The 17,490-nt window shown below is 36.5% G+C and overlaps 1 protein-coding gene across 1 annotated transcript in view; it reads left to right on the top strand.

The window, feature by feature from the left end:
- Positions 1–17,490, top strand: part of TRPM7 (transient receptor potential cation channel subfamily M member 7) — a 120,537-nt gene that overhangs the window by 80,902 nt on the left and 22,145 nt on the right. Inside the window, exons 22-28 of the mRNA XM_081109032.1 lie at positions 4,455–4,629; positions 6,322–6,448; positions 7,823–8,007; positions 8,959–9,091; positions 9,647–10,359; positions 13,020–13,081; positions 16,558–16,617. Of these exons, the coding sequence (XP_080965158.1) occupies positions 4,455–4,629; positions 6,322–6,448; positions 7,823–8,007; positions 8,959–9,091; positions 9,647–10,359; positions 13,020–13,081; positions 16,558–16,617 (1,455 nt within the window). The remainder of the gene's footprint in view (positions 1–4,454; positions 4,630–6,321; positions 6,449–7,822; positions 8,008–8,958; positions 9,092–9,646; positions 10,360–13,019; positions 13,082–16,557; positions 16,618–17,490) is intronic.

Genomic DNA, 17,490 nt, shown 5'->3' on the forward strand with positions numbered 1-17,490 from the left:
TCTGAATGTGTCACTTCCCTTTTTAAGAAAAATCTAATGGTTTTGCATTGCTCTTTTTTTTTAAAGTATATTTTATTGATTTTTTACAGAGAGGAAGGGAGAGGGATAGAGAGTTAGAAATATCGATGAGAGAGAAACATCGATCAGCTGCCTCCTGCTCACTCTCTACTGGGGATGTGCCCGCAACCCAGGTACATGCCCTTGACCGGAATCGAACCTGGGACCCTTCAGTCCGCAGGCTGACGCTTTATCCACTGAGCCAAACTGGTCAGGGCTTGCATTGCTCTTAGAGATCAATATTCTTAGTAAAACTCTGAAGTCCTACCCAGTTTGCTTTTCTTTCTATCTGTGCTCTATTCAAACAAGTCTTCCTATATGTTCTTTAAGATAGCCCCTATCAGAGTACCATAGCTCATGTTCTTTCTACCTGGAGTGATCACCCTCATCTACACTCATGCCCTTAGCCTTTTTGACTAATTAACTTAGGTTTATACTTCAGTTCTCAGCTGCAAAATGATTTTTTTTCCCAGGGGAGCTTTTTTGATTTCTTCCAGCTGGATCAAGTTTATTTGCTGTATAGTTTTATGGGACCCTTGTTTCTTTCCTTCAGAACATTAATGTCTAACTGTATTTTAAATCCTAATCTTACTAGGTTATTTATACTTTCCTCTAGGCCAGTGGTTCTCAACCTTCATAATGCCGCAGCCCTTTAATACAGTTCCTCATGTTGTGGTGACCCCCAACCATAAAATTATTTTCGTTGCCACTTCATAACTGTAATTTTGCTACTGTTATGAATCGTACTGTAAATATCTGATATGCTAAATGTGCTTTTTGATGGTCTCGACCCACCAGTTGAGAACCGCTGCTTTAGGTTATAAACTTTGGAATAGGAACTCTGTCTCATTTTGGTCACCTTTATATCTCTGGAACTTACCACAGTGCCTGTCACATAGTAGGTTCTCCATAAGATGTAGTTGTTGGTTGGATGGATAAAGCCATTTAAAATAGAAAAAAGACAAAGCATAAAAATGCTTAACATTCATTTTAATAGGTTGATCCTTAAAATTTTTTCTTATATGAAATTATAAATTTAAACTAATTATTACCAAGTAGTTTTTAATGTTTCTTATATTCTCACTGATACCTAAGAAATGCAGTAAGTATTAGGATATTGCCTCTGAACTTTGTGAAACCATGTCTCTCTTTTTTGACTTTACCAGTCCTGTAGTTGTTTTTAATAATTGTGTAATCTAGCTTGAGGAGCCTGTCTCACTTAAAGTATTTTAGAAAATCATGAAATGTTAGTAAGCTATCAGTGAGGCCTATTGATTAAATTGATGGCTAGGGAATATAGGGATTCATGGATAGAGATTAATCTGTGGAGGCATTTAATAAACTAATGGGATGTGAGCTATTCTTTGAAAGCTTAAGAGAAGATATGAGTAAAAAAGAATATCATGAGTGGAGCTTCTTTTATGACTAGAGGCGCAGTGTATGAAATTCACGCATTGGTAGGGTCCCTAGTGCTGCCAGGGCCTCCCTCCTTTCCCCTGACGGGCCCCGCCCCCTGGTAGAACTCCTGGTCTAGGGGACAAGTTGCCTACTATGCTTTTATTATATAAGATAAGGAGTAGTTAGCAGTCAAATTGAATAGGCAGGGTATAGCCTGAATTATATAGAACACTAAAAACTGGGACTTTCGGGGAGGAAAATATAGGGGGAAACATCAAAGAGTGCTATCCTTTGCCCCCACTTGACTTCTTTTCAATGAAAGGAAAAAGTTGACATTTCTTTGCCTTTCCTTATCATTTTGGAGTAACTTTTCAATGTATGGGTGTTGAAAGCAACTAGTCAGATTGTTCATTATGATGATTTTCAATAAGTGAGGCAGTCCAAAAAATGTCTCACAATTGTTTCTCATTCTCAGCTCCAACCTACCACATGATCTTGTCCCATTATTTTTTTTTTAAAGGGAGAGTTCGAAACATCGATGAGAGAGAAACATTGATCAGCTGCCTCCTGCACACCCCCCACTGGGGATGTGCTCGCAACCAAGGTACATGCCCTTGACTGGAATTGAACCCAGGACCCTTCAGTCTGCAGGCTGACGCTCTATCCACTGAGCCAAACTGGTCAGGGCGTCTTGTCCCATTATTAATGTACTTTGCAAGATAATGCCAGCTGGACAAATACTATTATAGTTTATGTCTTTAGTTACCTCTTTCCTCCTGTCTTTATGGATCCAGGCTAGTATTAAAAAGTTACATCCAGCCCTACCCGGTTTGGCTCAATGGATTGAGTGTTGGCCTGCAGACTGAAGGGTCCTGGGTTTGATTCCAGTCAAGGGCACATGCCTGGGTTGCAGGCTTGATCCCCAGTAGGGGGCGTGCAGGAGGCAGCCGATCAATGATTCTCTCTTATCATTGATGTTTCTATCTTTCTCTCCCTCTCCCTTCCTCTCTGAAATCAATAAAAAATTTTTTTAAAAAAAGTTACATCCAGATCATCTAATCATTTCCTGATGTAGTATGCCCAATTTTTTGCTCTTTCCCATAAACATAACCATCTGGCAGTTTTTGTTTTTTTTTAAATGTAGATGTTAGGTTTAATGTGCAATTCTTTTGTTTGTTTGTTTTTGTTATCCTTACCAGAGTATGTTTTTATTGATTTTTAGAGACGGGGGAGGGAGGAAGAGAGGGGGGGAGCGAGAGAAAAAAATAAACATTGATTGAGTGCCTCCTGTACACATTGCCCCGACCCGGGTTCAAACCTGCACCCATTTTTGTGTTATAGGACAATGTTCCAAACAACTGAAACACCTACCCAGGGCTAATGTGCAGTTCTTTATACACTGAACTGAACAATCTAAAATGTATTGGGCCTACTACCATAAATATTTTCAGTGGTAAAAAATGCAAATTTTATTCCACTATTAACAGTTTGATATGTGTATACCTTTCCACCCTTCATGAATACATGTGTTTATTTGTGTCAGACTTCACACAAATGAATATAATAGTTTTATCAAAATGGGCCTATATTTATGCTGTTTCTCAATTCTTTTTAAATATCTGCCTCCTTTTATCCTATATAATAAAAGCTTAATATGCAAATCGACCAAATGGCAGAACAACCAGTCGTTATGATGTGCACTGACCACCAGGGGGCAGACGCTCAACGTAGGAGCTGCCCACAGGCCCCAGGCCAGCTAAGGCAGGTGTCAGTGGGGGGTCCCAATCGCCCCACCGGTCGCCCTGCAGATTGGCCCTGATCACTGGTCAGGCCTAGGGACCCTACTCATAAACAAATTTCATTCACCGGGCCTCTAGTTAAATATAAAAATCTATTTCTAGAGTTTCTGAAATCCTTTTTCTTAGTCTTGTTTCTAAATTAAATTTACCTTCCAAATAACTAGACTAGCTCACAGGATTATCAGCATTACTTTACATAATGAAAACAAGATTTTTAAATTTTCTAAATATAAAGTTTTATTATTATATTTGCTTTTTCATACTACATTTTTCTCCAGGATAATGTCCTATTCTCCCCACTTAAGACTTACTGGTTTATGCCTGGCCAGTGTTGCTCAGTGGTTGAGTGTCAACCCAGAAACCACTGGTCTAGACCTTTACTCTAGATAGATTCCAATTAGAACCAGAAATCTGATACAGTTCATTATATAAAATATGTCCATGACTTGCCTAGCTTCACAGATCAACCTATACTAATAAAAGGGTAATATGCTAATTAGTCTGGATGTCTTCCGGACGTCCTTCCTGACAAAGCTGGGCACAGGCGAAGCCGCCCGGGATTCTGGGTGGCTGCAGCCAGCCCTGGTGAAGCTGCCCACAGTCCTGGGCACCTGCGGATGGCCCAGGCGAGCCTGCGTGTAGTGCCCGGTGCCTGTGGCTGCAGCTGGCCTGGGTGAAGCTGCCTCTGGTCCCGGGCGCCAGCAGCTGGTGCGGGCAAAGCCCGCCCGGGTCCCAGGTGCCTGTGGCCAGCCAGAGGGAGGGAAGCCCCGTCCCAGGTGCCGGGGCCAAGACAGAGGCAGTTTGGAGCGATCAGGCCGGTAGGCAGGTAAGCCGTTAGGAGCCAGCAGTCCCGGATTGCAAGAGGGATGTCTGACTGTCGGTTTAGGCCAGATCCCCAAAGGGTTCCCGGATTGGAGAGGGTGCAGGCCAGGCTGAGGGACACACACACACACACACACACACACACACACACACACACAACTCACTGTGCATGAATGTCATGCACCGGGCCTCTACTTTTTACATAATCTCCTTGGTTAAAGGTTTATATAGTAATGAGATTTTTTTCCAATACTAATATTGGGAATAAAAAGAAACTCAGATATTTTAGTTATCTATTAGAACACTAGAAACTTTTAAGATGAATATTGTCATTGTGTTTAAACTCCATGTGTTTTAACAGTGTTCATTTTTCAACAGGTGGCCAATATGTTCTACATTGTAGTGATTATGGCTCTTGTATTACTTAGTTTTGGTGTTCCCAGAAAAGCAATACTTTATCCTCATGAAGCACCATCTTGGACTCTTGCTAAAGATATAGTTTTTCATCCATACTGGATGATTTTTGGTGAAGTTTACGCATATGAAATTGATGGTAAGGATTTATGTTTACAAATTCGACTTTTTATTTTATGTTTAAAGTAGGAAACTGCATTATAGTAATATTACATATTTTCGAACTCTTACCAGCCTAACTCTTCGCATAATACATTAGTTAAATCCCAGTAGAAACAAAAGAAAAATTAATTGAAAAAAAGTATTGTAGAGGTTTTTGTTGAGTTATAAATTGTGAAAGTGTGGCCTAAACTGGCTTATAGGGACATTTACTAGTTCACATAACAAAGTTCAGAGGTAGAATGGTCTTAAGGGGTTGTTAATTCATAGCTAAGGACATCTGTTCTCTTGCCTCCCATGGCTTTGTAATCATAGTGTCTGATTGATACAACTTTCCCTTATGATTATGAGGCTATGTAACAAGCAGCAGGAGGAGATACTGTTTTCCATTGTACTCTTTAGGGGGAAAATCCCTTTTCCAGAAGCCCCTATTATACCTGTACTTTTATCTCACTGGCTCAAATGCTCTTCAATTTCAATTGCCATGAAACAGGGCAATGGTAATGGGGTTGTATTGATTAGTTTAGACCAATCATGGTGGATTTAGGTGATAAATTTTTATTTTTAGTTTTGGATTGTTTCAGTTAATTGGGCTAAATAACTTGTTAACATAGGTGATGCAGCCAACTTTCAGAGATGTTCTTCTACTGACCGCCTCATCTGGGTTGTAGAATCTTTGTTTTGTTAGCTCCCTCTTGATCTCTCTTGCTCTCTCACCCCATACCTGTGTTGCTCCCTCCCCACCTATTTATAGGTGACTGGGTCAGGGGATGGCCAGTTCGTGGTCATCAGTTGTTATCAGATGTTGAAACAATGAGATTTTGCCAGTTTGGTCAAATTTTGTGTTTAATCACTTCTTGTTCAGTTTTCTTTGCAGGTTTTCATTGATTATACTCTTTCTGATGTGGCTGTAGTTTAGTTGTTACAAAGCATTGGATATAGTTTTTTAGTCTCCTGCATTCTTTTTCTTGGGTTTGCTCCATCAAATTAATCTGAGTAAAATGGAAATAGATTTGTAAACTTTCTTAAGAGTGATATAAAATTTATCACTAATTAATGATTACTTACTTCTAATCTTTGCCTGCTTTACTCAAATAACTTTGTGCCTGGTTTTAAAGCTCTTCACATTTTTGTATTCAGCTATATTCTGACTTCAGAAACATTTCCGGTGGGGATAATGAAAGCAAAGAATTCAAACCTAATCATTATATATTTGAGAGGCATTTGAACCACTCCTTAAACCCTCTCTTGTGACATAATAAGATAAACTCAGTAATATTTATGTTTGTAAATGGACTGTGAGTTTACCATACTCTTTTATGGTTCCATTACTTTTCTTATGGAAATGTTATAGTGTGGCTGAATCTGGGAATTTTATTCTCCTTAATGCTCCTCAGGCTAACCCCTACCTTGAAGGTTAGACATAATGCAAAAATATATTTCCTTGTTTGGTATAGAGTGGTAGAATACATATCCATATCCCTCACAAAATTCTTCTGTGTTGGAATACTTGTAAGTTGGTGTTCCTGTGGCTGCCTGCCCAGAACTTTTGCTACAATCTGTAAAACAGAATTGTATATAATCAAAACTTCCTTTACCCAAACAAACATGAATATTCATTAGAAACAGTTACTGGTGAAGTACTAAGTATATACATATTTTCTTTCTAAAGTGTGTGCAAATGATTCTACTATCCGTGAAATCTGTGGTCCTGGGACGTGGTTGACTCCATTTCTTCAAGCCGTCTACCTCTTTGTACAGTATATCATTATGGTCAATCTTCTTATTGCATTTTTCAAGTAAGAATTTTATTCAGTTGCTTATTGTAATGAGATCATTTAGCATACATTTCTACTCAGTTTGAAGGAAATAAAATTTTAATTCTAAAAATTTTATTGAGGCCTAAACTAAAATTATCTTTGAAATTTACAAATAAGAACACATTCATTTTCAAATTAAGTGAGTTCTGAATTCGAGACTTTATTAAATATCTTTCAACATGCAGTTCTTTTATAAATGTAAACCTTTATTTGGGATTTTTAATAAGTTGTCAAATACCCATTCAGTATACAAACAGAAAAGCAAATAAAAAATTCATCAGTAATTCCATTCTCAATATTTTGGTGTACATCTTTTTATCATTTTTTTATGAATACATAGGAACTATTTTTTCTTTTCAAAAATAATGTTCATATAGCCCTACCCAGTTTGGCTCAACAACCAATCAGTATGTCTCTCTCACATTGATGTTTCTCTTTTTATGTCTCTCCCCCTCCCTTCTGTTCTCACTAAAAAATAAATGGGAAAAATATCCTCGGGTGAGGATTAACAACAATAAAATAATAATGTTCATAAATATATATTAATTGATATTCAAAAGAGGAAGGGAGAGACAGAAACATCAATGTGAGAAACATCAATTGATTGCCTCCCATATGCACCCAGTGAGGGATCAAACTCACAATCTGGGTATGTGCTCTGACCAGAAATCAAACTGGCGACTCTTAAGTGCATGGGGCAGCACTAACCTACCGAGCCGCACCAGCCAGGGCCCTCTTGTTTATTTTTAATAGCTATCTGGTATTGCATGATATAGACCATAATTGTTCAAGCTAGTATGTTATATTGCTCAATTCAATTGTTTATAATTTTTGTTCCCAAAATGACTTTGTGGTTAAATTTCTTATTAGTCCTTAGGTATTTTCTTAGAATGTTTTTTAAAAGTAGAACTGTTCAATATATGTATTTTTAAGGCTTTTTTTTTACTTAAGTCAAAATAGGCCCATGTCCTCAAATCTGCCAACATTAGGTATTATCTTTTTTAATGGTTATTAATTTGATAGCACATAAAAGGATCTTATTTTTATTTGCACTTATTTTGTTGCTACTAAGATAGAATATTTACTTATGTTTTTGTCAGTTATATATAATTTTAACTTCTTAATAATTTTTTGCCCATTTTTGGAGGAGTTTGTAATTAAAATCCTCAACAGTATCAAACCTTGTGCCTTATACTACTTGCATGTATTTTTTCCGGTTCCTCGTTTGACTTTTTGTCTTATTTATGGTAAGGTACTCTTTCGAATCCTTGTTTAGAACAGAATTACAATTAAGTTTTTAGTATTTAAAATGTGATTAGCTGTTTGTTCTATTTTCATTCTTTTTTATCCAAGCAATGTATATTTACAAGTGAAGGCAATTTCCAATATTGTATGGAAGTACCAACGATATCATTTCATTATGACTTATCATGAGAAACCAGTTCTGCCTCCACCACTTATCATTCTTAGCCATATAGCTTCTCTGTTTTGCTGCATATGTAAAAGAAGAAAAAAAGATAAGACTTCCGATGGACCAAGTAAGTAAAATATATTAAAATGTTTGTTTGTTTGTTTTTTATTCCAGTGTTTACATTTTATCACTCATCAGTATACTCTATAAGCTAAGTATTAGTTTTTTTTCTTTAATCCTCACTAGAGGATATATTTACTTGATTTTTAGAGAGAGAGATAGGGAGATAGAGAGAAAGAAACATCCATCTGAAAGAGAAACATCCATCGGTTGCCTCCTGTATGCACCTTGACGGGGGATCAAACCTGCAGCGTAGGTTATGTGCCCTGACTAGGAATCAAACCCACAATCTTCTGGTATGCAGGACGGTGCTCTAACCAACTGAGCCACCCATCCAGGGCCTAAAGACTAAGTGTTAATTTTATTCAAAAGACTTAATTGATTAATGTTACTGTAAAAACTTTTGTTGAATTTTCCAAAACAGAATTTTAAGGAAAATAAGACATCTGTAAAATGAATTTAATATTAAACTTCTTTTTGGATATGGCATCTCAGTTTGTTTTAAATGGTAATGTGTACATTAACACTTTCTGTTATACAAACCATTTTTGCTGCTTTGGAAACAGTACTTTTACTAAATTTTGCACACTTGCATGGGACTAATTACCATATCACACGGTTTAAAATTTTACAATCTTTCTGTTCTACCAGTTCAGTTCTTAAATTCCTCTACCTAGATATGTGCGGGAGAGGTCTGAGAAATTGTTGGGGAAGAATGTTTTATGGGGAAAGATCATTAGATCAGAAGTACTTGAAACTGTTCTGCTGAGATCACACTGTGAATAAAGAAAGAAACAGAAATACTTGTTAGTGATTTAGACATACAGCTATAAAATGAAAAAAAAAAATGCAAATGATGCTTATAGGCTTTTGAACCCTGAGTAATTCATGACTCATGAATTAAAGTTTGATATCTTGATAGCCTTCATTGATTTATTTTTTTCTTTTCCCTCCGTAGAACTTTTTTTAACAGAAGAAGATCAAAAGAAACTTCATGATTTTGAAGAGCAGTGTGTTGAGATGTATTTTAATGAAAAAGATGACAAATTCAATTCTGGGAGTGAAGAGAGAATTCGTGTCACTTTTGAAAGGTTTAGAAGCTCTTTAATTATAATTGATTATATATCAGAATAGATCCTTATAGTTATGTCTCTTATACATATGGTCATTATTCAATTTATGTTTATCAAACAAGTAAGTTTAGTAATAGTTTCACATTGTATTTTGGGAGATAGTTCAGTTCTTCTAATATTTCATGTATGTCAGTAAGTCCTATGTTATTTTTGATCCTTATTAATGAGGGCAGAGAAGAATTAATGGTTTTTGTTCTTACTAATGGGAGAAAATTAAAACTATTATTATTTTCAGTGATTTGTTTCTACCAGCTATGCTATATTATGAAAGCATATGGTATTTGTGTAGATATAATAATGGTAATGAAGTTTTGTATTTAATTATGATGGGATTGGCACGGGAGCTTTCTTAAATATAAAGTGTACTTTCTATAAATAATCATACCTATTTATAACTTATCTTGTTTGAGTGCATGTGAAAATTTTTTCACCATTATAATTTATTGAAGTTACAAAAAAATTTCTAAAACATTAATTTTCAACATTTGTAAAATGCCTGTTTTTCCCTTATAGAGTGGAGCAAATGTGCATTCAGATGAAAGAAGTTGGAGATCGAGTCAACTATATAAAAAGATCATTACAGTCATTAGATTCTCAAATTGGGCATTTGCAAGATCTTTCAGCCCTGACTGTCGATACATTAAAAACACTCACTGCTCAGAAAGCTTCGGAAGCTAGTAAAGTTCACAATGAAATTACACGAGAATTGAGCATTTCCAAACATTTGGCTCAAAACCTTATTGATGATGGTCCTGTAAGACCTTCTGTATGGAAAAAGCAGGGTGTTGTAAATACCCTTAGCTCCTCTCTTCCTCAAAGTAGTCTTGAAAGTAATAATCCTTTTCTTTGTAATATTTTTATGAAAGATGAAAAAGATCCCCAATGTAACTTATTGGGTCAGGATTTACCTCTAATACCCCAGAGAAAAGAATTCAACTTTCCAGAGGCTGGTTCCTCTTCTGGTGCCTTATTCCAAAGTGCTGTTTCTCCTCCAGAACTGCGACAGAGACTACATGGGGTAGAAACCTTAAAACAATTTAGTAAAAATAAGTTAGGCAGGTCACCTAACAGTATACCACATCTGTCATCACCACCAACCAAACTTTTTGTTAGTACACCGTCCCAGCCAAGTTGCAAAAGCCACTTGGAAACTGTAACCAAAGATCAAGGAACTGTTTGCTCTAAAGCTGCAGAAGGAGATATTATAGAATTTGGAGCATTTGTGGGTAAGTTTGGTAAAGGGATGTTTGTATATCAATATTATGTACTTTGTAATTATAATCATTACCTTAGAAATAAAAATTAGAAATAGCTAATTAAAACTACTCAGGTGACAAATGGAGTATATATAGACCTAATAATAGAGTGTGATTCCAAAATTTTTGCAAGGAAACAGAAATGGGAGAAATATTTATACCTATGGTGCAGTTTCCTATGATAACAATTGTTTGGGAAACTTTTTGAACCCTGTCTTTTGAATTTGAGGATCTTCTCTTGAATTTGATCAACCTGTATTGAAAGAACCTAAGTGTTAGTTACTTGGGGAATAATAGGAATGTACAAGGAAGACTGAAAATAACTGGAAAAGAGAATTGACTTATAAGTTGGGTGACCATATAATTTTTTATCTAAACCTGTACATTTCTAAGAGTGAAAGGGTGCACTGCTAATAATTACATCAGGACAGTAATGAAAGCCAGAACTCTACTTACAGTCAACCCGTTTATATGTACCCAGAGAAGAGAGCGTTTCAAAAAAGAATAATTCGTCCGTTTATTTAAATTTTTAATTTTGAAATAGATTTAGACTAATATTAACAAGTTTGCAGAAATATTGTAAGGTGATCATTCTTTTTTTTAATGGAATTCATTGGAGTGACATTTGTAAATGAAGTTGTATAGGTATAAGGTATACAGTTCTATAATACATCATCTGTATATTGTACCAGTATGATCACCACTCCAAGTAGAGTCTCCTTCCGTCACCATTTATCTGCCCTTTATTCTCTTCTACCTCCCCCCATCAGGAATGATGCATTCTTTTTTTAAAAAAATATATTATTATTGATTTCAGAGAGGAAGGAAAAAGGAGAGATAGAAACATCAATGATTAGAGAGGATCATCGATCAGCTGCCTCCTGCATACCCGCTACTGAGGATTGAGCCCTGGATCTGGGCATGTGCCCTGACCAGAAATCGAATCATGACCTTCTGGTTCATAGGTCAATGTTCAACCACTGAGCCACACTAGCCAGGCCCTTTTTGTTTTTTAATCCTCACTGAAGAATATTTTGATGTTGTTTTTAATTGGTTTTAGCAGGGAGGGAGAGAGGCATTGATCAACATATTAATGATCTTGGTGAAAACTGTTTCAATGGGAAATTAGTGGAGGAAGAAACCAGATGAGTATAGTGAAACAAAGTATGAATAGGAGGAGGGAATGTAAACAGAGTGACTGGGGTGGGGCAACTCCAAAAAGGTTGGCAATGAAAGTAAGAGAAAGAAATAACTACTGTTGTGGTGTATATGTTTATGGTTTTAATGATGATGGAGACTTAAGCATATTTAAATGTTGACCGTCTACCATATGGAGGGGAAAGGTGAGGAGGGCATGCATTATAGAGCTGGTTAGGTCCATAATGTTTGTGAGAATATACTGTTCTAAAATTTTTCCTGTTAGATTATTAAAGATTGTAATTTGTATGTTTACCACAAAGTATTTAACAGAGTAGTTCTTAGAAAACAACTTGGGTTGTTTGTGGCCATACCCAGAATGTTTTAAGGCAGCAGTTCTCTACCTGTGGGTCGAAACCCCTTTGGAGGTCGCCTAAGACCATCGGAAAACACATATATAATTACATGTTGTTTTTGGGATTAATCACTATGTTTTAATTATGTTCAATTTGTAACAATGAAAATACATCCTGCATATCAGATATTTACATTATGATTCATAACAGTAGCAAAATTACAATTATGAAGTAGCAACGAAAATAATTTTATGGTTGGGGGTCACCACAACATGAGGAACTGTATTAAAGGGTCGCGGCATTAGGAAGGTTGAGAACCACTGTTTTAAGATATGAATGAGTCTGTCTCTTTAGGTTTGAATTTTTCCATTAAGTGGCTTTGTCACCTTGTTTTTAACACTTGCTTGAGCCTTCCAGGACTAGAAATTTACCAAGTCATGGAACATGTATAGAAATAGTTCAGAGAATATGTTACATCCATGTAGAATATGCAAATTAAGGCCAACTCTTTAAATTATCTAGTTATTGAGCATACTGGTCTCTACTTGCTAGCTACATGGAGTTCTCAGTGGTTGTACAGAAACATACATAAAATCTGACATGAAATTTATCCCAATTCATATTTTAAAAACACATTTTAGTCTTTTTTGTTAATACTATATTGCTGATAGGATAGAGATTTATATACCTATGTATATGATATGTGTTTATATAATATGTATATATAATATATATTATATATGTGTATGATGTATTTATCTATAATATGTATATGTAATATATATTACATATAATACTTTTACATTTTATTAATAGTAAAAATGATCAAAAATAATAAAAGTGTTTGTTCCCCTTTTTCCTTTTATATTTCAAGCAGTTCACTTCCTGTCACATGTTAACGTTTTTGTAGGAGGCCTTTGGCTTTTGCTGTTATTCTAAACTAAGCTACTCATCTTCTCTAGCTTCTTGACAGCTATTTTTAGTATTTATCAAAAGAGCTACAGCAAACTGCTAAAGCCATCAAAACTACTTAAAAACAACACAAATCACTTGTTAATATAGACTTAAGTCTATAACACCATTTGGATAGATAAGAAAAAAACAAATTTTTGTTGTAATCTTTTTTCTCTCTTTAAGGACACAGAGATAGCATGGATTTACAGAGGGTTAAAGAAACCTCAAATAAGGAAGAAATATTCGTAAGTAAATTTTTATAACAACATAGCTCAATTTTATTTTGGGGTTTTGTTCAAAATAGAATAAAACATTTTTTTAGTAAAAATATAGATTTAGCAGAGACCATCATCAACATGATGATTCCAAATATTTGAAGCTAAGCATAATTTGAAAAAAGAAACAATTAACAAATATGCAAAAATGTACAAACTTCAACTCTTTCCCATGCTCAGAAGATTATGAGAACATAAACCTGGCTCTCAAGGAACCTGTAGTCTAGCGATAAGGAGCTAGATATGCCCATAACTACAATATACAATAAATGTTTCTTAAATAAGTTTTAAAATATAGAGAACAACTGGCAAAAAAGTTGTGTTTCCTGGCAGAAAATTAGTTTTTGTTGCTTTCATAAATTAACCATAACTATTTAGAGTCTTAGAGTTTATAACGTAGTTACAGAAAGGAAATTAAGAAGACTAGAGGTCCAGCTGGTGTAGCTCAGAGGTTGAGCGTCAAGCCATGAATCACATCGAGGTTCAATACATGGTCAGGGCACTTGTCCAGGTTGGGGGCTCAATCCTCAGTAGGTGGTGTATAGGAGGCAACCAATCAATGATATTTCTCTATTTGTATCTCTCTATCCCTCTCCCTTCCTCTCTCTCTAAGGTCAATTAAAAAAAAGACGTATTTTAACCATTTGTACACCATAAGCATCTATAGACGCAAGCGGCAGATCTTTTTTAATTAAATTCAAAATGTCATGGCAGTTAACTGGTTAAAAAAACGACTAGAGAAGTATTAAGCTTCTCCTTTCTTTAAAGAACGGAAGTTGTGAAAATAATCAAGTGACAAATATAATGAAAAACAAATCCATAGCCAGTTTCTAGGAGTGATTATTCCTCAGATGTCCATAGTTAATTGTGTAATTACTGTCAGAACATATCACTATTGTCCTGCATATAAAAGAAAGATTCAAATGCATTTAATGATATAAATAATAACATTTGTATATTTAATAACATTCTGATTGAAGTATTGTACTAAAATAAATAACTTAGATTATTTTTTTATTTTTATTTTTTTTAATTAAATCTTTATTGTTCAGATTATTACAGTTGTTCCTCTTTTTCCCCCCATAGCTCCCTTCCACCGGGTTCCCACCCCACCCTCTGCCCTTACCCCCCCCTCCACTGTCCTCATCCATAGGTGTACGATTTTTTCCAGTTTCTTCCCGCACCCCCCACACCACTTTCCCCCCGAGAGTTGTCAGTCCACTCCCTTTCTATGCCCCTGATTCTCTTATATTCACCAGTTTATTCTGTTCATCAGATTATTTATTCACTTGATTTTTAGATTCACTTGTTGATAGATGTGTATTTGTTGTTCATAATTTGTATCTTTACCTTTTTCTTCTTCTTCCTCTTTTTAAATGATACCTTTCAGCATTTCATATAATACTGGTTTGGTGGTGATGAACTCCTTTAGCTTTTTCTTATCTGTGAAGCTCTTTATCTGACCTTCAATTCTGAATGATAGCTTTGCTGGGTAAAGTAATCTTGGTTGTAGATTCTTGTTATTCTTCACTTTGAATATTTCTTGACACTCTCTTCTGGCATGCATAGTTTCTGTTGAGAAATCAGCTGACAGTCGTATGGGTACTCCCTTGTAGGTAACTGACTGTTTTTCTCTTGCTGCTTTTAAGATTCTCTCTTTGTCTTTTGCTCTTGGGATTTTAATTATGATGTGTCTTGGTGTGGTCTTCTTTGGATTCCTTTTGTTTGGGGTTCTTTGCACTTCCTGGACTTGTAAGTCTGTTTCTTTCACCAGGTAGGGGAAGTTTTCTGTCATTATTTCTTCAAATAGGTTTTCAATATCTTGCTCTCTCTCTTCTTCTGGCACCCCCATAATTCAGATGTTGGTACGCTTGAAGTTGGTCCCAGAGGCTCCTTACACTATCTTCATATTTTTGGGTTCTTTTTCTTTTTGTTTTCCGGTTGATTGTTTTTGCTTCTTTGTATTTCAAATCGTTGACTTGATTCTTGTGATCCTCTAGTCTGCTGATGGAACTCTGTATAATATTCTTTATTTCAGTCAGTGTATGTTTAATTTCTAGTTGGTCCTTTTTCATAACCTCGAGGGTCTCACTAGATTTCTTGAGGGTCTCACTAAATTTATTGGCGGTTTCTAGAACATTCTTGAAAAACCTTAAACATGTGGTTTTGAACTCTATATCCAGTAGTTTGCTTTCCTCCATTTCTGTCATTTGTGACCTGTTTCTTTGTCTCCACATTTTTTATGCTTCCCTGTGTTGATAGGGTGGCTTTCTGTGCTAGGTGTCCTATAGGGCCCAGTGGCTCAGCCTGCCCAATTACCGGAGGTGGACACTCTTGGTGCACCCCTTTGAGGGCTTTGTGCACAGTCTTGTTGTAGTTAAGCCTTGACTGTTGTAGGTATCACTGGGAGGAACTGACCTCCAGGCCAATTGGCTGTGAGAATCAGCTGTGTCTGCAGTGGGAGAACTTCTGTGCTGGAGACACCCTTCTGGGGCAAGACTTGCTTCAGTGGGGCTTTGGTGCTCACTGAGTCTGCCCCCTGAGTGTGTCCCTTATGGATCAGAGGAGTTGTAATCTGGATGGTCCCACTCTGACCACTGGGTACACTGGCTCTTGGATCTCTAAGGAGGTGCTAATTTAGCCTCTGCTGAGGCTACCCAGCAGGAGCCCAGCTATAAAGCAATGCAAGCGCTGTGGGGCCTTGGGCCTTCTTTTGGAAGTTTGGGGTTTCTCTGACCCAGCTGCTGTTTGTTAGGTAATTTTCAGATTGCAAAGGGCCAGGCCTTTCATATGCAAAAGCCTCTGCCACAGCTTGGGTGGGGCGGGGTCTCAGGGATCAACAGGGCAGAGCAAGTAGCTATGGCTGCTCCTCAGTCCTACCCTAAGAGGTCCCGCTTCTCAGTGTCCCGGTAATCGCTGCAAGCACCTCTGAGAGAAAGCCACCCTCGAGTTCTGACTGATTCCAGACAGTCCAGTTTCTCCCGTATGAGTCTGGGTCCCCAGAGACTCGCCCGGAACTGGAGTTCAGAGCAGTCGGGAGCTTGAGACTCCCTCCCGATTGAAAAAGACAACCATGTCCTCAGTTGCCAGCCCTTTCCACGTGCGCCTCCATACCTCTGCACCTCCTCTGAGTCTCAGTGTGCTTTTCTCTTTCCTTCTAGTTGTAGAATTTCCACTCAGCCAGCCTTCCTGTGGTTCTGGATGATGTCCGTTTTGTCTTTTAGTTGTATTTTTGAAGTGGTTGTGTGAGGCAGCAATTTCCGGTATTTACCTATGCCGCCATCTTGGTTTCTCCAAAATAAATAACTTAGTTTAATGTCTGTTAACTAGATTTTATTAACTTGAGATTTAATTGGTGGTTATATGCAAATTGAGATGGAATGATTACATAGGGTTCTTTTTGTTTTCATATTGGCCTGTAAGTTTATATTTCTTATCTCAAATAGGACCAGCAGAATGATAGAAGAAATACAATTCTGGAGTATTCGGAGCTGCCTAAATATCAGGTATATTCTCTTTAGTATATGTGGGAGTCAAAGTCAATTAAAAATATACCTATGCCTTAAGATGGAAGAAGTAGGTATAAGTTCCGTGGTCTTAACATCTTAATATGTAAAAAGCCAGGGGCTTTCACGACCGAAACAACAGGGCAGATGATCTAACAGCAGGCTACGTGGGGTGACCAGGCCGGGAGAGGGGTTAGTGAGGGACGACCAAACGACTGAACAGCAGCCTGCATGGGGTGACGAGGGCGGCAGGGGTAAACTATAATTCAAAATATAGCTACTGAGTTCTTGAACATTTGTGGGTTATATACCCATCTCAAAACTATAGACCCTCTTCACAGAAAAATGAACATAAACAAAAATTTTTCTATTAAGGTATAGATTTTTATAAATACCTTGAACACACTCATCAATCCCACATTAGAGTTTCTATCATTGATGGTTCTATAAAACTAATATGTCATTGCAGCATAGCGTATTTATCAAAGAAAGTACTTTTAAAGTTTCATCATAGTGTGAACTGTTTGTAGATGAAAAGAGAAACAATGTGAAGGTGTCAGATCTTCACCATATTACTTTAATGCAATTCATTACTTTCTCTGGAAAAATAAATCGGTAAAGAAGAATTAGCTATTGAATACCAAAATATGCAGGTAAAACAGTTCAAACATGAATATTTAGAGAAACATTTTTTTTATTCCAAAATAATCCTTCTACAAATAAGAATTTAATAAGGAGGATTGGGTTAGAAACTGATGAGACGGAATGTATTGTCAATGAATACAAATTGGTCAATTGGGTAGAAATGTGTAAAAGTCTGTTTATCTTCTCATATCACTTTATAAGCTCAGATGAATTCCAAATTTAAATGTA

The sequence above is a fragment of the Myotis nattereri genome (genome assembly GCF_964212035.1).
Source record: "Myotis nattereri genome assembly, chromosome: 1".
Classification (NCBI taxonomy): domain Eukaryota; kingdom Metazoa; phylum Chordata; class Mammalia; order Chiroptera; family Vespertilionidae; genus Myotis; species Myotis nattereri.